General features: G+C 46.3%; 1 protein-coding gene across 1 annotated transcript in view; it reads left to right on the top strand.

Moving 5' to 3' along the window:
* The window catches only part of LOC134395747 (uncharacterized), a gene marked incomplete at its 5' end in the record, with an annotated part of 275,440 nt that overhangs the window by 250,084 nt on the left and 2,868 nt on the right, over positions 1 to 22,488 (top strand). Inside the window, 1 exon segment of the mRNA XM_063121910.1 lies at positions 4,444 to 5,235. Within this exon segment, the coding sequence (XP_062977980.1) occupies positions 4,444 to 5,235 (792 nt within the window).

Raw genomic sequence — 22,488 nt, forward strand, 5'->3', positions numbered from 1 at the left:
CTGTGTGGAGAAGGTTGGCTATTCAGACACATGCGGCAGCACTGAACAGGGGAGGTGAGGATCAGGTGGAGTGTGCAGTGCCATACAGATACACCACCACCTTAGGCAAGCACACTGCTGCACATCTAGCCGCCCAATTGCACAAGAGGGCACAGCAGGTGAAGTGCCCCTTCCTGCCTGGCAGCGAAAGGGTGTGGTTGTGCGCCTAGAACTGCCCTTAGCAACTAAGCAGCTGGCAGTGGTGCTGGTGGGTGGCTAACTCACAACATTGCATTCCAGCCCCAGACTTCTGCTGTTCTGTTATCTGTGAGAGCCGTTCCCATGGCTGAGGAATGCTGACTCCCACTCCCACTCCCACAGCATCGACCTTGGTGCATCTGGGGAATTGCAGGCTCCTTCCCAAGATCTTCCCCCACTGCTCCCCTCCTGTTGGTGTGATGGACTGAAGGCAGTTCAATCACACCCACCCACCACACTAACTGCACCTTCCCCCATTCAGGGCATTCAGCACAGGGCACCTGCCAGGGTGCCGTGTAGATCCTTGCCTACCTACATCTGGCCACACACCTGTGTGTTAGTGCTGCCATGTCCCCAGCATGTCTGAGTGGTTGCAGGAGCACACATGCACACCTGAGGAGTGCAGAGTACTCACCAGGAGCACGTCCTCTATCTGGGCTGTCCCTGGAGCCACCTTCAGTGGGTTGTGGGGGGCCTGTCAAGGCAAAGTCAGGCCTATGTCACACTCATACCTCACCATTTGCCAGTCCACCCTCTACCAAGGATCAATGCCCATGGTTGTGGGGATGCTGTATGGTGGGCACATACTCACAGTTCCGTCCAGTCTGGCTGCTGGTGCCTTCACCTGCTTCGCTGTCAGAGTCTGCAGCTACATTACTGGATTCTTCATCATCTGGTGGCATGTAGGAGAAAGCATTGGAGGTAGGGGGAAGGGCAGCTTCCCCTCCCCAGAGATGCAGGGGCCTCAAATGCAGCCCTTCCAGGCCCCCCTCCTCCAGGCATTTTGCGTGGAGAAGAGAGGATTCCCACTGGCATGGGATGCTGTGCTGGTGCCCCCACCTCCCGCCCCCTACCAGCAAGCCTTTGGGGTGGCTCTGCAGTCCCATTGCCGAAGTTGGTGGGGAGGTGTAGGGGTGGGCTTGGGGAGGCAGACGGGCACACTCACCAGCTGATGTGTCTTCGTCCACATCCCTGCTGAGTGAGGTGGTTTCGCTGGCGTCCTCACACATGTCCTGGGAGCCCACAGGAAGAGAGGGTGGTGGCTGAGTGGCTCGGGAAGTTACACGTGTGGACTGTGTCCGAGTAATTGTCAGACTGCCTGCCACGCGTTTGGGGCGCGTCGTGGTATCCCCACGGAGAATGGAATGTAATTTCTCATAGTAGGGGCACGTGGTGGCATTGTTGCCTGACCTCTCATTATGGTTCCTTACACGCCGGTACTCTGACCGCAAGCTCTTGGTTTTAGTGCGACACTCTTTGGCGGTTCGGTTATGGCCTCTCCTGGCCATCTCCCGTGCCACTTCTTCAAACACATTAAAGTTGCGGTGGCTAGCCCTCAGCTGCTGCTGAATCCTTTCTTCTCCCCAAATGTCCAGCACATCTAGGATCTCATGGTGTCTCCATGTCACGCCCCGCCCTTTTGGCCCCATGCCTGATACCTATTCAGGGGCTAAGCAGAGAGAACGGGGCTCGTTACTTTCCGCATCGGAAGGGCAGGGGAGTGCAGTGAACCATTTTAAAGGGGCTTCCCTCACCTGCTGCCGGGTGGCCGCTGGAAGATGACCGCCCACCCTCGCTTGCTGCCCTCTGGCAGCCGGTTCCCTCCAGCTGGCTGCCCACCCACACCCACAGTAGCTCACCAGCCACTTTTCCGGTCCTCCGGTCCTGCGCGAAATGTAGTTATGGGAATAAAATAGCCGCTCCGCCGCGCTGCCCCAGCTGGCGGACTGCGCGCAAATGGTGGAGGCGGCTTGACCGAAGCCGCTGGCCACTCCCCTAAGCACGCCTTTTCCTGACCCTACATCTGCATGGGCACTCTGCATGGCCACTCTGTGCCTACATCTCCCATCATGCCTCTGAGGTGTCGGCGGCGATGACCGCCTCTGTGCCCTCTGCCCCATCCCAAGGAGCCAACCCACATCTGGCCGTAGCCATGGCAGCAGCCCACAAACAGCTCTGCCCTCTGCCAGCCTGGTACCCACACTAACAGGCAGCGTACAGCACCGCCATTATGCGGCCACGGTAGCTGCCCACCGCAAGGAGTCACCAGCCACTTTTCCGTTCCTCCGTTCCTGCGCAAACTGTCACTGGGGAAATAAAAAAAAAAAGCCGCTCCGCCGCGCTGCCCCAGCTGCCGGACTGCGCGCAAATGGCGGAGGCGGCTTGACCGAAGCCGCTGACCACTCCCCCTTAGCACGCCTTTTCCTGACCAGTGCCGACCGCAGTGACCTCACATCCTCCCACACGTACTCCAAATTACCGCGGGACAGCAGGAAAAGGCGCACTACAACTCACTTTTTTAAAGTCGGGAGAAAGAGGCTTCACCGCAGGATAACGGCGGATCCTCGTGAACGTCATCTGGAAGCCTCGACGTGGCTGCGGAAGGTAACGCGCGCTAGAGCCTCGTCTAGTAACGCCATAAGAGAGAAGATCAGAGGACGACAACAAGGGAGAGGCCTTCTCTGTGGTGGCCCCCCAGCTGTGGAACTATCTCCCCAATGTGGTTCACATGGCACCGACATCGTTATCTTTTCAGTGCCAGGTCAAGCAATATGTAATTAGCAATATGTAATCAGCAATATGTAATTAATTAGCCTGGGTCTGTTTTTTTAGGGTCATAGTTTTAAAACTTGTTATAGTAGTTTTATATGTATGTGTATATTGTATGTTTTCGCATTTTTAAATATTTGGATATTGTTTTTAAGTGCTTCGGCTATGGTATGGTAAACAAATGCAATCAATAAATAAACACTGAAAATAAACAGTGAAAATGGGAATAGTTAAGAATGTTAACTTACCTTCTCACCTTCCCACCTTCTTTACCTTCCTCACAGGGAGCAAAACAACCTGCAGGGGAAGTGAACTGATCCTGGGGGGTCCTTCTGGGCCTCCTTCGCTTGGTGGTGGAGTGGAAGCGGTTTCTGCACAGCCTGGGCAGGTAGGGGAGTCCTGGGGGCCTCCGTCTCCTGCACATCTCTTTGGTCCTGGAAGAACCTGCCCCTTTAGCCTTTGCTCTTCCACAAGATGGCTGCTAGGAAGGCCTTGAAGGTCACTCACAACGCTTTGGCATTCAGAAAGAGGACCTCACCATCCTTGTCTTCATGGATTGCTACATAATGCTTAAAGAGAACATAATTTCTTCTTCTTCTGTCAGGGTCTGGTGACCTTTGAGGAGGTGGCCGTGCATTTCTCGGAGGAGGAGTGGGCTCTGCTGGATCCAGGCCAGAGGACTCTGCACAAAGAAGTCATGGAGGAGAATCGTGGGATCCTGGCCTCTCTGGGTAAGGAATGGGATTTCTCTGGGTAAGGCTCCCTCTCTGCCTTCTTGCCAGATCCTGGAAGGTGGAATTTCAACTCTTCTTTCTTTGTGTCAGTGCAGAATACAAGTGTCATTGACTCCGAAGACCTGACAAAACATTGAGAAAAGCCCATTGATGGACTTGCTCTGTGGCAGAGATGGCTGCCAACCCATCTTACTTTGCTGCTATAATTGCATCTGCGTAATATTGAAGATGTTACAGATATTATCTTAATGGTCTCCATGGAGGAGAGGAGAGTTCAGCATTTTCAGAAGACAGCTCTGGACAGCTTGCTTTTCATTTTAAGATATAACTAGACATTAAAAATAACCATTAGAGTTGAATTCCCACTTTCCAGTTCCCAGTTAAATGATCAGCTAGGATAAAATGGCAGATTTTAAGTGTATTTTATTTTTACAGTATTTTATGTTGTTCATTTATTCTCTGAGCTACTTTATATGAGATATTCCAAAAAAATGAAAGCATTGTATGGCAGTCTAGTTCTCAGTTCTATTGATCATCGGGATATTTAATATGTTTAGAAGGATCTGCCCTGCCAACGATATTTTTTTTTTAATCCTGTGAATTAAATCAGCAACCATTTGTTTTGTTCCAAGATTTCAAGATGATTTCTGTGTTTATACTTGCAGGTGATCACAGGGAGAGCAAGAAAAATGGCCCACACCAGAGAAGGGAAACTGAAACTGAAGAGAAGAGGGAAAACGAATCTATTTCTTTGGAAGGATCAGACGTCTGTGAAACTCCAATACTAGAAGCACCAAGTAAAAAGAACATTCGTAAAAGAAAGAAACAGAGTAAAACTCAGATTATTCATTCTAACAAATATCAAAGGTTTCAGTGCTTAGTGTTTGAAAAACAATTCACTTTCCACTCACAACTTAACTTGCATAAAAGAATTCACACTGGGGAGAAGCCCTATAAATGCTTTGAGTGCGAGAAGAGCTTTGCTGACAGCAGCAGCCTTAAGCGGCATCAAAGAATTCACACTGGGGAGAAGCCCTATAAATGCTTTGAGTGCGGGAAGAGCTTTTCTCAGAGCACAAACCTTAAGCATCATCAAAGACTTCACACTGGGGAGAAGCCCTATAAATGCTTTGAGTGCGGGAAGAGCTTTGCTCAGAGCAGCAGCCTTAAGCTGCATCAAAGAATTCACACTGGGGAGAAGCCCCATAAATGCTTTGAGTGCGGGAAGAGCTTTGCTCGTGGTATACATCTTAAGAGTCATCAAAGAATTCACACTGAGGAGAAGCCCTATAAATGCTTACAATGCGGGAAGAGCTTTTCTCGGAGCACAAACCTTAAGCATCATCAAAGAATTCACACTGGGGAGAAGCCCTATAAATGCTTTGAGTGCGGGAAGAGCTTTGCTCAGAGCAGGAACCTTAAGCTGCATCAAAGAATTCACACTGGGGAGAAGCCGTATAAATGCTTTGAGTGCAGGAAGAGCTTTACTCAGAGCAGCAGCCTTAAGCTGCATCAAAGAATTCACACTGGGGAGAAGCCATATAAATGCTTTGAGTGCGAGAAGAGCTTTGCTCAGAGAACACACCTTAAGCGGCATCAAAGAATTCACACTGGGGAGAAGCCCTATAAATGCTTTGAGTGCGGGAAGAGCTTTTCTGAAAGAAGCAAACTTAAGCTGCATCAAAGAAATCACACTGGGGAGAACCCCATGAATGCTTAAAGAATGGGATGAGCTTTGCTCACGGTGTACAACTTAAGAGTCATCAAAGAATTCACACTGGGGAGAAGCCCCATAAATGCTTTGAGTGCGGGAAGAGCTTCGCTCGAAGCACAAACCTTAAGCATCGTCAAAGAATTCACACTGAGATGGTTTTTTATGAGATTGAGCAGATAGTGGGATTTAAAGTAGAGGTCACACCAAGGATTGCACTACTTTCACCGCAAGAAGAACTTAAATGCAATAAAGAAACGAAAGAGCTAATAACGAACCTGCTGACGGCTGCGAGGCTGATTGTAGCTAGGAACTGGAAGATGCAAGGAGACTATTGTATTGAAGAATGGTATAAAGAAGTGTGGGACATTGCTATAAATGATAAATTGACATGTAATATTAAAATGAAAAAAGGTATAGTAAAAACGAATGATTTTGAGGGTATATGGAAAAAGTTCCTGGAGTTTGTGTTTTCTAAAGGAAGTGGGAAACCACCAACAGATGAAACTATGAGTTTTTGGGAATGAGATCCCGAGGTGGGGGGAGCACTGTTATGTTTAGTATAAATATGTTTAATAGGCAAATGATGTTAAGGTTTTTTTAAAAACAAAAACAAAAAAAACCAAAGAATTCACACTGGGGAGAAGCCCTAGAAATGATTTGAGTGCGAGAAGAGCTTTGCTCTGAGCTCACACCTTAAGGAGCATCAAAGAATTCTATTAAAGCAGCCCAAAATAGCATTTGCTATTTTTGCAGCCATTTCACAGTGTTGGCTCATATTCAGCTTGTGATCTAGAATAATTCCAAGGTGGTTCTTGTTTGTAGTATTGCTGAGTCACGTATCTTGTAAATGTGCATTTGGTTTCCTTTTCCTAGGTGTAGAAATTGGCATTAATCCCTATTAATTGTTGTTTTCAGCCCAGCACTCCAGCCTATCAAGATCACTTTGAAGTTTGTTTCTGTCTTCCAGGGTATTAGCTATCCCACCCCATTTTGTGTCATCTGCAAACTTGATAAGCGTTCCCTCAACCTCCTTCAACTTTTAATAAAAATGTTGAAGAGCACTGGGCCCAGGACTGAGCCCTGCGGTACCCCACTCCTTACCTCCCCCCAGATTGAGAAGGTACTGTTGATAAGCATTCTTTGAGTCTGAGTCTGTGGCCAACTATGTATCCATCTAATAGTTGTTCCATCTAGCTCACTTTTAGCTCTTTTGTTTATCGGAATATCATGGGGCGCTTTGTCAAAAGCTTTGCTGAAGTCAAGATATATGACATCCGCAGCATTCCCACAGTCCACAAGGGAGGTTATGCGATCGAACAATGAGATCAGATTAGTCTGACAGGATTTGTTCTTGACAAATCCCTGTTGTCTTCTTGTAATTATTGTATTGTTTTCAAGGTGCTTACAGATTGACTTCTTTAGAACCTGCTCCAGAATTTTCCCAAGGACGGATGTCAGACTGACTGGCCTGTCTTTTCCAAGGGCCCTGTTTGAAGAAGGGACAACGTTCGCCCTCCTCCAGACATACGGCCCCTCACCCGTCTTCCATGATTTCGCAAAGATAATAGACGGTGGTTCTGAGAGTTCTTCCGCTAGCTCCTTCATTTCTCTAGGATGCAGTTCATCAGGCCCTGGAGATTTGATCTCATTCAAGGAAATTAGGTGTTCCTTTACCATTTCTTTCTCAATCTCAGACTGCAATCCTGCCCCCTCATACTTGTGCTTCACTTTTTCCAGAGGGATCATAGACCCGCTTTTGGGAAAAGATTGAGCCAAAGTAGAAATTCAGCACTTTAGGCTTTTCTTTGTCATCTGTTATCAATTACCCATCCTCGTCAAGCAGTTGAACCACCATTTCTTTCCTGTGTGTTTTACTATTCATGTGTCTGAAGAAAGCCTTTTTATTGCTTTTAGCATCCCTCGCTAATCTCAGCTCATTTTCAGCTTTAGCCTTCTTGACGCCATTTCGGCACTTCTGTGCCACCTGTCTGTACTCTTCTTTTGTAGCCTGGCCTTCTTTCCACTTCCTGTATGTATCCCTTTTTTGTTTTCAGATCATCCCTAAGCTTTTGGTGGAGCCACATTGGTTTCTTCTTCATGTAATAAAAGTTCAAGTTTGTTTTGTTTGTTTCCCACACTCTGGACATTAGCATATAGGCATCGAAGACCATGTGCTTTATAATCTGGCTTTGTTCCTATATTGTTTTGGACAATATCTTGGGGCACTATTGGAGCTGTTCTCTGCGTTAGGATGCATGGGCCCACATCTGTTGTTGCCTTCAAGTTTAGGTCTCCCAGCCCCATAAGATTCAGTTTAAAGCCCTTCTGATCAAGTTCTTTATGCTGTGGCCAAGCTTATTTGGTAACTATTTTTGACAAACATGAATTTTATGTTATTTCATAATAATTATGTTAAGGTTTGGAATGAAGTTAAAGGTTTTGCAAGATGGGAAAAGGTTCAACTGTCACTTTTGGGGAGAATTGCAACAATTAAAATAAATGCTTTGCCTAGAATGTTATTTTTGTTTCAAACAATACCCATTGTAACATTGAATTTACCATTTGAGCAGTGAGAGAGAGAGAGAGAGAGAGAGATCTATGTTTATACAGCAATAAAAAAACCCAAGAGTTAAAATTAAAATATTGCAGGATGCAAAAGAAAGAGGAGGGCTGGGCCTACCGGACCTCAAAGTGTATTTCTTGGGCTGCTGTTTAATGTGGATGAAAGATTGGGTGTTGATGAAAAATAGGAGACTGTTGGAACTGGAAGGATACGAATAGAGATTTGGATGGCATGGCTATTTGTGGTACGATAAAGCCAAGGTTAATGTAGAATTTAATAATAATGTAAACCAAGGTTCTGTCATAAAATACCACTTTGGGTATCGGCCCAGGGGGCTATTTATAGAAGGGAATTGACAAATATGCCTAAATGGTTGACATATAATGATGTATTACAAATGTCACAAGATGAATATCAGTTAAAATCAAGGGAGGAACTGCTGAAAGATGGTCGTACGTGTTTTGGTATGTACAAATTAGGTTTCCTTGTGCAAAAGTCGTGGAAAGGTTTAAAATAGACACAAGAATGGTGGGTTTGAGCAATCAAATTCTGAATTTGAAATGAAGTTATGTCCAAATGATGAACATGTTATCTCAAAGATGCATAAACATTTATTAAAGTACGAGACGGAGGATGAATAGGTAAAAGACTATGATAAAATGGGAAAATATGGTGGGGGAAGGTTTGAAATGTTCATTATATTCAAGACTTAAAGAGAATTTTTTAATATGATGTACAGATGGTATATGTCTCCTGTAAAATGGGCTAAAATGTATAAGAGTCCCTCGGAAAACTGTTGGAAATTAGGAAGAGGAGGAGGAGGAGGAAACGTTTATCTTTTTCGGTGGACTTGTAAAAAAGCCAAAGCATTCTGGATACAAATACACCCTTGAATTCAAAAAAATTCTCAAGACTAACATACAAATTAAACGGGAGCCTTCCTTCTGGGACTAATAGATAAACAGCTGAAAGAGAAGGGGGGAACTTTATTTCTATATATGACAACGGCAGCGAGACCGTTGTATGCACAAAAATGGGAGAATGAAACACCAACAACGAATGAATGGATGTTGAAGATGTTGGAGTTGGCGGAGATGGCAAAACTCACATCGATAACGAAAAGTCCACATCCACGTTTATATCTGAATGGAAACCTCTGATAGCATTTTTGCAAGAAACAGAGAGAAAGGATGTATTTGTCTGTGGAGATATAGTTAAGATAGAAGAAAGAAAAGAATGTGTTTACTGTGTTAAATGTAATGGAGGAACGAGAAAAGATAGTTCGCATTTCTGATATGAAGAAAGCCAAAAGTACACCTTAACCATAGATGATTTTTTAATTGTATTTTTGTTTGTACTCTTTGTAATGTTCTTGTGGTATGGATGTCTGTGATGTTTGAAATAATAATAAAAAATTATGCTAGGAAGACATGTGGTCTGTGACTTTGGGCAAAAATAAATAGAAGGCAGTAGTTTTTAAATGACTAATTTATATAAGGTTCCTGAAAGCACACAACTACCCAAACCACTAGTGAAGAGAGATGATTAACAAGAAACCCATTTATGGTTTGGGTCGTTGTGTGCTTTCCAGCACCTTATATATATCAGACTGTGCCTTTGGGGACAGTACTGTACGGATGCCACGGGGAAGAATTTATTAAACAGCGCCCGCCTTGCCTTGCCTCACTGGTCACCACCACTACCGCCACCTCGCCCCATGCTGCTGCTGCCACTACTGCTACCGCAGCAGCCTCTCTCCCACAGGGATTGTCCATCCAGGCGCAAATATTCCCCAGCCAGGCTAATGGCGAATGCAATCTGTGCACTTTCCTGGAGTCCAGAAAACGTGCAGCCTGCTCCCCCACGCCCCCCACGCTTTCCCCAGAGGTTTTAAAATAAATTGAAAATCCCCCCCCCCCGGAGCCCCCCAGAGGGTATGGAAACCCGGAGATTCTGGGGGAAACTGGCCAGGTGGTTACCACAGCTGCACTCCTGGAACAATCCTCATGGCCATGGGGACTCACAGCGTCAGGCAAAGTTTATTCCTCCTAGATGAACAGGCAAGTGCTTCAGCCAGGACTACTCCGAGAGCTTTGGAAGGTGCTGGCTCCAGGGAAAGTTCCTTCCCCACAGTCGGACATGCTGTGGGGACTTTTCTTCCACATTTTCAGCACTCCATGCTTGTGGGAATTTTCTATGGGTCATCAAGGTTGATTGATGAAATATTCTACTCCAATTGTATTCGTTCTCCTGTAACGGAGGCTTTTAAAACCAAGGGATCTGCTCTACTGAAAGGTGTTACTATTAGAATTTACTGGACTCTTCCTCATGTGTGACCTTCAAAGTAGGGGTGTGCACGGACCCCCCGCTCCGCTTCATTTCCAGATCTGCCGTTTTCGGAGCAGCCCGCTTTGCCCCACCCCCGCTCCGCCCACTTCCGCTCCACTTTGCATGGAGCTCCAGATCCGGATTGGAGCTCTGTTTTTCCCCCCATAGGGTTGCATTGAAAGCTAAAAAATTATACAACGCTTTTTCTGTTCAAGTTAGAAACCTCAAACTCAGCACCATGAAAGCTTATCCACGTGTCCACACGCACGCCAAGTTTCAAGCAAATCCCATCACCCCCTGATTTTTGGGGAATTTTTGAAAATCGGGCACCCCATTCAGACCCCTTGGGATAGCTCCGTCAATTTGCATGTTAGAAACCTCAAACTTGTCACCAGGACAGCTTATCCATGTGTCCACACGGACGCCCAAACTCAAAGCAGTCCCATCATCCCCTGATTTTTGGGGAATTTATGAAAATCCAACACCCCTTTCCATAGCTCCGTCAATTTGCACGTTAAAAAACCCCTCAAACTCACCACCATGAAAGCTTATCCAGGGATACATAGGCACGCCGAGACTCAAGTGAGTGCAGGAAGGACTTCTCCCCTGAGTCAAAGCCACACACACACAACATCCCTGCGAGGTGGGCAGGGGAGGAGGGAGGGAAGGCAGGCAGGCAGGCAGGCAGGCAGCAGACATTTCTGGGGGCATAAGGAAGTGAGCCAAGGATAAGCCAGTAATGCATATAAAATGGAATAAATAAATAAATAAATAAATAAACAAAGGAGGGGTGGAATTAAAAGTAGCAGTGTTGCTGAATAAACAACAAGAATAACTTTTAAGAAAAGGCTATATCTGTCTTTTACCAGTAATAGGGGGACGTGCCTGGGGGAGAGGGAAGCAGCTGCTAGTTCGACTCATGAAAGCCATTGCTTCACCACGAGCTGAGAAGTAGAACTTTCACTTCAACTCATGATAGGCATTGCTCCACCACTACGAGAAGTAGAACGCTCACTTCGACTCATGATAGGCATTGCTCCACCGGGTTACTCTCTTTGGAGGGCTCTGATGGCCCTCCAAGTACAGGAGAGAGTGGGGGCACATCCACAATGAGATGCCCTAGGGGAGCTCATCCCCTTGCCCCACATCTTTTCAGTTGTTCCCCAAAGTTAGGGTGAGTAGCAGTGCTGTGTTTCTATCTCTTTTTATTGGCTTAGTATATGATTTCAGGTTGTGTTTGTGCATTTGGTGGGGCTACTGTGTTAAAAAACACTGGGAAAAGTCCGTTCAGATTAAGAAAGAGAAGTTCCCAGAATCCCAAGTTACCTGTTTTGCCTATCCCCTCCTCCAACTTTGGGATCATGGGATCATGACCGGGAGCTGACTCTGCCCCTCAGCCCTTTGAAAAAGGTATTTTTCCCGCCGATTTTTTTAAAAATTCTAGCACGCGACCCGCACCACACAGAGAGGTGAGAGTAGTCTCAAAATGACCCCCATCCACGATTCTCTGTGCACAAGAATTTCCAGAATGATAGCTTAAAAACCAACGCAGTTATCCCCGAGTCTTTTCCGCAATGCAATCCTATGGGCGAAAAGCCGAAAATCACCGTTTGAGCCGCGCTGTTGACCCGATTTTTTAAAAAATTCTAGCACGTGACCCGCACGACGCAGAGAGTAGTCTCAAAATGACCCCCATCCACGACTCTCTGTGCACAAGAATTTCCAGAACGATAGCTTCAAAAAGAACCTAGTTATCCGCGATTATTTCCCGCAATGCAATCCTATGGGCGAAATGTTTTCAAGATGGCGACCGGAGCGCTCCGCCTGAACTAGGACCTCCGAAAAATGGGCGCTTCTCTTCGCCTTGCTTCTAGGGGTCCGTGGCCCGCTTCTACTCCGCCTCTGGGTAAGGCGGAGCAGGCCAATCCGCTACTGCTTCTACGCTCATAATCGGAGTGGAGCACATGCCTACTTCAAAGCGATTTCAAGCCTTTGCTATGATGGACGCTGACTGCACAGTTTGAGTGCTGATGGAGCTTCTGCCTGCATGAATTCTTTGATGCGATTTAAGACTTATTGCATGACTACAACATAAATAAATACTACTACTACAATGCCAAACAATGCAACACAAGAAGATAATCACAATAAACAAAATTAATAGTCAGAAATATAAAATCAAATTATACTGAATAAAACCTAAGTGCAGCTGACTGAAAGACAAGGACTGTGCTATGTTTTCTCTGCGGGCAAGTATGGATTTTCTTTGGGCAAATGCTTTCATTGGCTTTAATATGTCCTGCTTTTATGGATGAAGGGAGCCCTGCTGTTCACATCCTAAGAGAGGGCGGAAATCATTGTTCGCTTCCATCCCTTTTTGGGGTTCAAGTGCAGGGAACAGAGGGGGCTTAGAACGGAGCCCTGGGATGCATTGGGAGAGAAACTCTGGTTCATCAGCAGACCTCTTATTTCGAGGAGGGCCGAAGGTTTTCCTGCCTTGAGCCTGAGATGGATTCAGACCTGCTCTCAAAGAAGGGGTCAAGGTGTGCAACAAGAGGCCACTATGAGCAGAAGTTGCCATGAGTGTTGTACTCCTCACGGCTAGCGGCTTCGTGGGTCCAGAATCTTCCTGTACCTTGATAAGGCCTCACCTAACATTAGGGTGACCCTATGGAAAGGAAGACAGGGCTCCTGCATTTCTAACAGTTGCATAGAAAAGGGAATTTCAGCAGGTGCCATTTGCATAATATGGGGAACCTGGTGAAATTCCCTCTTCATCGCAACAGTTAAAGCTGCAGGAGCTATACTAGAGTGACCAGGTTTAAAAGTGGGCAGGGCTCCTGCAGCATTAACTGTTGTGATGAAGAGGGAATTTCACCAGGTTCCTCATATTATAAAAATGACACCTGCTGAAATTATTGTTTCTATGCAACTGCTAAAGATACGGGAGCCCTGTCCTCCTTTTCATAGGCTCACCTTACTTGACCTCTCTCTTTTTAGAGCATCTATTCATGTTTAGAGTTCTGAAGGGCACCAGGTTGGGGAACGCTGTTCTGCAGCAAGGGCAAGCAGAAGGATGGAGGGCTCCCATGCCGGAGGCTGCGTTACGCACTCAAAGGGGTAACGGCTGTGGATCCCACAAAGACCCCAGGTGCAGATGGGGCAGCGATGCTGCTGGGGGGATAAAAGACCCCCCCCCCATCGTGGAAAAGCCCCCTTCCCAGGTCCGTGTCTCCGCCAGGAGCCTCTGCGGCTCTCAAGTGCTGCCTCGACCGAAGGGTTAAAGAGGCGGAGAGGGGGCTGGGTCCTAGAGCCCAGGCTGGATGAGGCCCCTCCCTTCCGGCCCCACATTTCCTCCCCCCCATTGCAAAGGAGCCTGGGATTCTCCCCCTGCTCGCCTCGTCTGTCCCCCGCCTGCAGCCTCTTTTCCCCTGCGAAGGAGTCGGTGAGTGCAGACTGCAAGGGGGTCCCAGGGGGGAGGGGGCGGAAAGAGAGCCCCCCCAGGATAGGCTGGTCCCTCTTTGATGTATTAAGTGAGCCCGAAGTTCACATCCTGAGAGTGGGGAGAAACTGCTGTTACTCAGGTCCCTGATTGGGGTACAAGTGCTGGGAGCAGAGAGGGCTTAGAAAGGGAGCGGTGGGACGGATTGGGAGAGAAACTCTGGTTCATTGGAGATGTAGAACCAGAGCAAGGGCTGGCACTTTCAGCTTTTGTTCAATACCCTGCCCTTCAAAAAACCAATGTTTTTCCTTAAAATGTGTTCATACAAAATATCCTGTTCACTCCCCACAATCCCTCCACAATACTCTCATCAGAGTGACAGAGGAACAGAAAAGGATTAGTTTGGGTGTCTTGAACTCCTTTCAGATGAGATTAGTTTGCAATCCTGTACCACTTGGGGGGAAGCCCTAGTAAACTCAGTGGCACTGGCTTCTGAGAAGACATGTATAGGATCCAAGTATAAACCATCCTTCTCCAGCCTGGTGCTCTCTAGATGTGCTGCGCTGCAACTCCCATGTTATGGTGAAGACAAAAATCATTTTCATCAATAGTTTTTGAAATAATCGTTCCTAACACATGGATCTAGTAGGTGGTAGCTCTGCCTTTGATCTCACACTGCTGAACACGTCAGAAAAATCCTCTGCGGTCACAGCATTCGCAGCATTCTTGATCACTGTCCATGCTGACAGAGACTTTTATGAGTTGAATGCCAAAACATCTAGAGATCTACATTTTGCCTGCCCTTGCTCTAGAACAGCATTCCCCGATCAGTTTTCCAGAACCCCTCAGTCACTTCTGCATATGATAGCCTGCTGCCCTCCACATGTTTGAGAGTACAAGTCACAGCATTCCTGTCCATGGGACATACTGACTTGCAATGATGGGAGTTGTAGTCCAACACCTTTGGAGGGCACCAGGTTGGGGAAGGGCTGCTCTAAACAAAGAAAGAGAAGTAGGTGGACCTAAGTTGTCCGTCATCAGTTTTCCACAACCCCACCACCACCTCTGCGTATCCTATTCTCCATCCTGTCCTCATGGTTTATATCTGCTTTGGGAGAATGAGAATTTCACTGGCACTTTCTGCCTCCTCAGGGAGGATGTGGCGTTAAAGGCTTGTGAGCCTTAACTCCCAATTTCCCTGCTTTTTGGAGTTTGGTTGAAAACTGTAGAGCCTTTAAGGTTGTTTTGTAAACCGTAGGTTTTTTTATTTATTGAATTTCATGGCTTTGTGTAACGGATGACCACACAGGAAAGAAGCCATATAAATGTATGGGATGTGGGGAAAGCTTCAGCTGTAGTGGGACCTTGAGTAGACGTCAAAGAACCGACACGGGAGAAAAAATTATTTTTTAAATAATTTCCCAATTTACACTATTTTTTAAAAAATATGACACTATAGTTTAATTATTTTAAAAATTACACTAAAATCTATAATTTTTACTATATCGACATTAAAGAATCCACTTAAAGCAAGAATCAGAGTATCTAGCATTTTTCATATAACTGCTTGATAACCCACACATCACATAACTTCCAAATGAAAGGCATCACCAAATGTTGCTTCCTTGCTCGTATTTTCTTGCTATGTCAATAACTGGAGATCATAGTTAACAATACATTTAGTTATTTATTGCAGAGTTTTCGCTATGGGGTGGTTTATCAATGTAATAAATAAATACACCCAGGCTATGGGACGATATATAAATGTAATTCCTTATGCCCCCCCTTCCCGTCACCAGATTGAAAAGAGGACAGGGCACCTGCAGCTTTAACAGTTGTGATGAAGAGGGAATTTCATCAGTTTCCCCATATATACAAATGACACCTGCTGGAATTCCCGTTTCAATACAACTGTTAAAGATACAGGAGCCCTGTCCTCCTTTTCATATGATCACCCTATATAAACCATTCATCTCTTAAGGCTTCCTTAGTGGCATATTTCATTTGTTTAACAAGCTGAAAAAGTATTCACTGTTTTCTTGCTTAATTTTAAAATAAGCTTTCACACATTATTAACTTTTAATGGCATTAATTCAGCTCTGGTTCCACACACTCTCTCTCCCGTCAAAGTAGAGTAAGAGCTTCATTTTCAACTACAAATCTGGTTGAAAAATCTGCCCGGGGGTCGCGGAGCCCCCTTTGAGACAGGTGCTGGCTCTTACGAACACGGCGGTCTGTTCTTCTCAGCTGCACCCTGTCCAGGAATTCAAGCAAATAGGTATGTGGGCTTCCCCTGTGCCCACCCTGTGCTCATAAAATTGCTTTGGGCCTGTTCTCTAGAAATCAAAGTATCTATGCTTCCAAAGTAACTGGAAAATGTGTTAAGGATGCAACCATGACACCAACTCTTGTGAAGAGTATTGAAACACTAGTTTCACAAGATTGTGTGCCTCCTAGGAATGTTACAGGGTGTTGTGGCTTGCTTTAGAAAGAGGTAACCATGAAATGAACAGATGGGCACAAGTTTCTCAGTAATCATTGATGTATTGTTTTTCTGTCCTTGAAAAGATTGCACTCTGCACATGTGTAAAATCCTTGCTTATAACTAGCTGAGAAGCTTACCTGTTACTGTTTCATGATTGGTTTATTCTATGGAGAGGTTCTCCCTTGTTTCTAAGGGGACTGACCCTATAAGTATGTTAGCATTTCCTGAAAATAGTGGGCAGTTCCTTGGGTCCTCTGAGGGCTTCCACCTGGCAGTGCTAAGCGCTGCTCGTAATAAACCTTCTAAAAAAAGAGAATCATAGAATAGTAGAATTGGAAGGGGCCTATAAGTCCATCGAGACCAAGACCCTGCTCAATGCAGGAATCCACCTTAAAGCATCCCTGACAGATGGTTGTCCAGCTGCCTCTTGAAGGCCTCTAGTGTGGCAGAGCCCACAACCTCCTATGTCTTAGAGTCTTTGACCACCACTACGTCTTAGAGTCTTTGACCACCACTCAGCGATCCCACTTAGAGGAGACCAACCTTTCCCAGGTTCCTCGACACACCCTCGAAATATCATCTCTGAAGTTTTGGCCTGTGGCCTACCTTGCCAGACTGGTGTTTACAAGAAAAAAATTATTGGGGAAGGCACATGGGCCTTGTAGCTGGAGGGGGTGGCGTTGTTCGACTGTCCTTTGGCAGAATGATCAGTCAAGCAGCCATCTGGCTCCGTTACCAGGTTTTATCAAGGCAGCCGGTAGCCCAAGGCCGTTCCACAGGGTTGTTGATCTGTGCAGCTGAAGGTGGGAACCTTCTCGCCTCACCGGGAGCCCTGGGGAGCTTCTTGTTTGTGGATTGGTGCAGCCAGGCCACCCCACCTGCTTAGCTCTGGGGATCAGTTACTTAGTTTCTAGTTTTTGGTCTCTGTTCATTTGGGGAAGGGTCATTCTACTCGGGGTCCAGAAGGGTGGCAAAGGGACCCCCGTGCCATCAGGTATTACATAGCCAGGACTGAGTGTCTTTCTTTGGGTGGCTCTGAATCAACGGCTTGCCGTGATGTGGCTTTTATTGCTCTTTTAAAGTTGTTTAATTTCTGCTGCGGCCTTTTAGTTTCATTGTAACTTTTAGACTGTTTTCCCACACACACCCTCCCCTGTCTCCTGTTAATTGTTCAGACGCTCAGGGCCTTACTCTGATTTAATAAATTGCCTGAAGCCTTGGTGAAGTGTGGTTATTCTCAGGTGAACTGGCTCCAGTTCCAGTGTTTCACTGAGAACCGGTGGGAGGGGGACGGCTGAGTTGGGAACTTTAACCAGGTCTACCTTGTGTGCCTCCTTCACAAGCTCCACTTTAATTCCTACAGCGCAGTCCCTGCCTCAAAGGAGAAATTGGCAGCCAAGACAGGAGACGGTTTCGAGTCCTGGTGGGAGCAGAGATGGAGAAGAGCGTGAAGATGGAAGAGCAAAGCTTTGCAGGCCCTGATGCAGAAAACGTCTCCTGCAACATCCAGGAAGGGAGCCGTGCAGAGCCCTGGGAAGGAAGAGTGCAGCAGGACCAGCCTGGGAGCAACACCTGCTCAGACGTGGAGCTTCAGCCCTTCAGGGACTTCTGCTACCAGGAGGCCATGGGGCCCCGAGGGGTTTGCAGCCATCTCCACCACCTTTGCTGCCAGTGGCTGAAGCCAGAAAAGCACACGAAAGCTCAGATGCTGGACCTGGTGGTCCTGGAGAAGTTCCTGGCTGTCCTGCCTCGGGAGATGGTGAGTGGGGTCAGAGAGTGTGGAGCGGAGACCAGTTCCCAGGCGGTGGCCCTGGCAGAAGGCTTCCTCCTGAGTCAGGCAGAGGACAAAGACCAGGTGAGAGCATTTCATCTTGATAACTAATAGGGACTGTGTTCTTACTACTTATCTCAACGTTATTTTACATGTCCTTTAAGGAAGGGATGCCCCAATTCCCAATGGTCCAACCCCCAAGTATAGTTGCTCTTCATGTGCAGAGCAGGCCCTCATTGGAGGATAGTTAAGCTAACACTGGATGGTTAAAATATGCAGTTCCTTACCAGAGGATGTAGTGATGGCCACCAATTTAGATGGTTTAAAATGGGGGTTAGACAAAATCCTGGAGGAGAAGTCTGTGAATGGCTACTAGTCCTGATGGCTATATCCTACCTCCAGGTGATGGACCACTGTGGGGAGAGAATGCTGGACTAGATGGACCCTTGTTCTGATCCAAAATGGGTCTTCTTAGTTTCTCATGATGACAGGAGAAGTGAATGGGTTTGTGAAGTTCTGGGGAAGGAGGGGATCCTTCTTCAACTGGTGTCAGAGTCCTCCCAACAGAACAGGAATAGCATTTGTAGACACCAACCTCCCATGTTTACAGTAGAAGATGCTGGATATCAGGAAATGTCTGGGAGGTTCTGTCTTTCCTCCTGGCTGGTTTTTGGAGGGTGTTCAAGCTCTTTGCTTATGCCAGAGTTGATATCTTAGCCCTCTGACAAAGACACATGGCTTTGTGTCTTGGATGGTAGATCAACTTTTGAATGAGACCTGAAAGCCAAACCGATTGGGAAATGCTGCAATCGGCCCTGACCTGACCCATTTCTTTCCTTCCCACCTCCCCCTTCTCTGGCTGGAATCCTCCCTCCTGTAAACAAAGTAAGTTTAAGAAAACTTAAACTTTTGGAGCGAATGCAGCTTTTGTGCTCACAGATGCAGGTTCTGGTGGTTCTTGTGGTCTTACCAATGTACAATAAATTACACGGACTCTTGATGGCATGAATCGCAAAAGCTGCATTCGCTGCAAAAGACTTCAGGCACCTCTGGTCAAGCATTTTCTTGATATGGGCCATGATGACAAAGACCTGAGATTCTGGATTATTGAAAGGATTGGAGGATATGGGACAAGAGTAGACCATCAACTAAGAAGGAGGGAAATATTCTGGATTTTCACCTTAAGGACATTACAACCACAAGGACTCAAGGAAGAGTGTAATTGGAGGCCTTGGTTGTAATCCTGTTCTTCTATTTTAAAGTACAGTTCTATTGTATTCCTTTTCTGTCATTTCTTGTCATTGTTTTGATATATATTTTCATTCTTATATGTAGTTAGTATTATTAGGTTTGTATTAACTATGTTTTAAGCATCATATTAGTCCACTCAGTCCCTTTTAAGGGAGCATACAGGCCTGCTTTACTCTTGTTACGTTCTTATGATCACAGGAGAAATGAATGGGTTTGTGAAGTTCTGGTAGAGGAGGGGATCAGAGTGTCAGTGTCAGAGTCCTCCCAAAAGAACAGGAGTAGCATTTGTAGATGCCAAACTGCTGTGTTTACAGTGGAAAATGCTGGATATCAGGGTTGAACTCTTAGCCCCCTGACAAAGACATAAGTTCCTGTGCTGTGTGGCTTGGATGGTAGATCAACTTTAGAATGAGACCTGAAAGGTAAAGCGATTGGGAAACGCTGCCCTTGGCCTTGACCTGAGCCGTTTCTTTCCTTCTCTAATCTCTCTTCTCTGCCTGGGATCCTCCCTCCTGCTCCAGGTCCAGGGGATGTTGGCCAGAGCACCCACAGATTTCCCTGAGGCAGAGAAGGCTCCACCGGGAACCACACAGAGGCCGGTGGACAGGTGGATCTTGCAGGAGGGAGACGGAGGACCCTCCTCACTGGGTAAGGATTCGTGGACGTGTTTCCCCATGGTTTCTCTCCCTCAAGTGCATGAGCTGTCTTAATGTTTTTCTTGAGCCTGATTTTGCTGGGGGAGATACTCAGAAAGGAAATGTTGAGTAATGTGGTTCGAGGGTATCAGACCCACTCTGGCCCAGTCTTACGCACTCAACAACTAAGGTTCTCCTCCAGGCGCCTACTCAGAGGGAACCTCAGAGGACGACAACAAGGGAGAGGCCTTCTCGGTGGTGGCCCCCCAACTGTGGAACTATCGCACTGACATTGTTATCTTTTCAGCGCCACATCAAGCAATATGTAATTAGCAATATGTAATTAATTAGCCTGGGTCTGTTTTTTTAGGGTCATAGTTTTAAAACTTGTTATAGCAGTTTTATATGTATGTGTATTTTATATTGTATAGTTTCGCAGTTTTAAATTTTTGGATATTGTTTTTAAGTGCTTCGGCTATGGTATGGTAAACAAATGCAATAAATAAATAAACACTGAAAATAAACAATGAAAACGGGAATAGTTAAGAATGTTAACTTACCTTCTCACCTTCCCACCTTCTTTGCCTTTCTTACAGGGAGCAAAACAACCTGCAGGGGAAGTGAACTGATCCTGGGGGGTCCTTCTGGGCCTCCTTCGCTTGGCGGTGGAGTGGAAGCGGTTTCTGCACAGCCTGGGCAGGTAGGGGAGTCCTGGGGGCCTCCGTCTCCTGCACATCTCTTTGGTCCTGGAAGAACCTGCCCCTTTAGCCTTTGCTCTTTTCCAAGATGGCTGCTAGGAAGGCCATGAAGGTCACTCACAATGCTTTGGCATTCAGAAAGAGGACCTCACCATCCTTGTCTTCATGGATTGCTACATAATGCTTAAAGACAACGTCATTTCTTCTTCTTCTTTCAGGGTCTGGTGACCTTTGAGGAGGTGGCCGTGCATTTCTCGGAGGAGGAGTGGGCTCTGCTGGACCCAGGCCAGAGGACTCTGCACAAAGAAGTCATGGAGGAGAATCGTGGGATCCTGGCCTCTCTGGGTAAGGAATGGGATTTTTCTGGGTAATGCTCCCTCTCTGAGGGAGATCCTGGAAGGTGGAATTTCAGCTCATCTTTCTTTGTGTCAGTGCAGAATACAAATGTCATTGAGTCCGAAGACCTGACAAAACATTGAGAAAAGCCCATTGATGGACTTGCTCTGTGGCAGAGATGGCTGCCAACCCATCATACTTTGCTGCTATAATAGCATCTGCGTAATATTGAAGGTGTTACAGACATTATCTTAATGGTCTCCATGGAGGAGAGGACAGCTTGCTTTTCATTTTAAGATATAACTAGACATTGTTATCCAGCAAATTTGGAAAACCCAAGAATGGCCATCAGACTGGAAAAAATCAACTTATATCCCCGTACCAAAAAAGGGAAACACTAAAGAATGTTCAAACTATCGGACAGTGGCACTTATTTCATATGCCAGCAAAGTAATGCTCAAGAACCTGCAAGGTAGACTCCAGCAATTCATGGAGCGAGAATTGCCAGATGTACAAGCTGGGATTAGAAAAGGCAGAGGAACTAGAGACCAAATTGCCAATATCCACTGGATAATGGAGAAAGCCAGGGAGTTCCAGAAAAACATCTGTTTCTGTTTTATTGACTATTCTTCTTCTTATTATTATTTACTTATATAGCACCATCAATGTATTCTAAAGCCTTTGACTGTGTGGATCATAACAAACTGTGGCAAGTTCTTGGTGGTATGGGGATACCAAGTCATCTTGTCTGCCTCCTGAGGAATCTGTATAACGAACAAGTAGCAATGGTAAGAACAGACCACGGAACAACGGACTGGTTTAAGATTGGGAAAGGAGTTCACCAGGGTTGTATACTCTCACCTTACCTATTCAACTTGTATGCAGAACACATCATGCGACGTGCTGGGCTTGACGAATCCAAGGCTGGAGTTACAATCGCAGGAAGAAACATTAACAATCTCAGATATGCAGATGACACCACTTTGATGGCTGAAAGCGAGGAGGAGCTGAGGAGCCTTATGACGAAGTTGAAAGAAGAAAGTGCAAAAGCCGGGTTGCAGTTAAACCTCAAAAAAACCAAGGTTATGGCAACCAGCTTGATTGATAACTGGCAAATAGAGGGAGAAAACGTGGAGGCAGTGACAGACTTTGTCTTTCTGGGCGCAAAGATTACTGCAGACGCTGACTGCAGCCAGGAAATCAGAAGACGTTTACTTCTTGGGAGGAGAACAATGACAAATCTCGATAAAATAGTTAAGAGCAGAGACACCACACTGACAACAAAGGTCCGCATAGTTAAAGCAATGGTATTCCCCGTAGTAACCTATGGCTGCGAGAGCTGGACCATAAGGAAAGCTGAGTGAAGGAAGATAGATGCTTTTGATCTGTGGTGTTGGAGGAGAATTCTGAGAGTGCCGTGGACTGCAAGAAGATCAAACCAGTCCATACTCCAGGAAATAAAGCCAGACTGCTCACTTGAGGGAATGGTATTAAAGGTAAAACTGAAGTCCTTTGGCCACATAATGAGAAGACAGGATACCCTGGAGAAGAGGCTGATGCTAGGGAAAGTGGAAGGCAAAAGGAAGAGGGGCCGACCAAGGTCAAGATGGAGGGATGATATTCTGGAGGTGACAGACTTGACCTTGGGGGAGCTGGGGGTGGCGACAGCCGACAGAAAGCTCTGGCGTGGGCTGGTCCATGAAGTCACAAAGAGTCGGAAACGACTGAACGAATAAACAACAAG

The sequence above is a fragment of the Elgaria multicarinata genome, chromosome 3, assembly GCF_023053635.1.
Source record: "Elgaria multicarinata webbii isolate HBS135686 ecotype San Diego chromosome 3, rElgMul1.1.pri, whole genome shotgun sequence".
In the NCBI taxonomy this organism is placed as follows: Eukaryota; Metazoa; Chordata; class Lepidosauria; order Squamata; family Anguidae; genus Elgaria; species Elgaria multicarinata.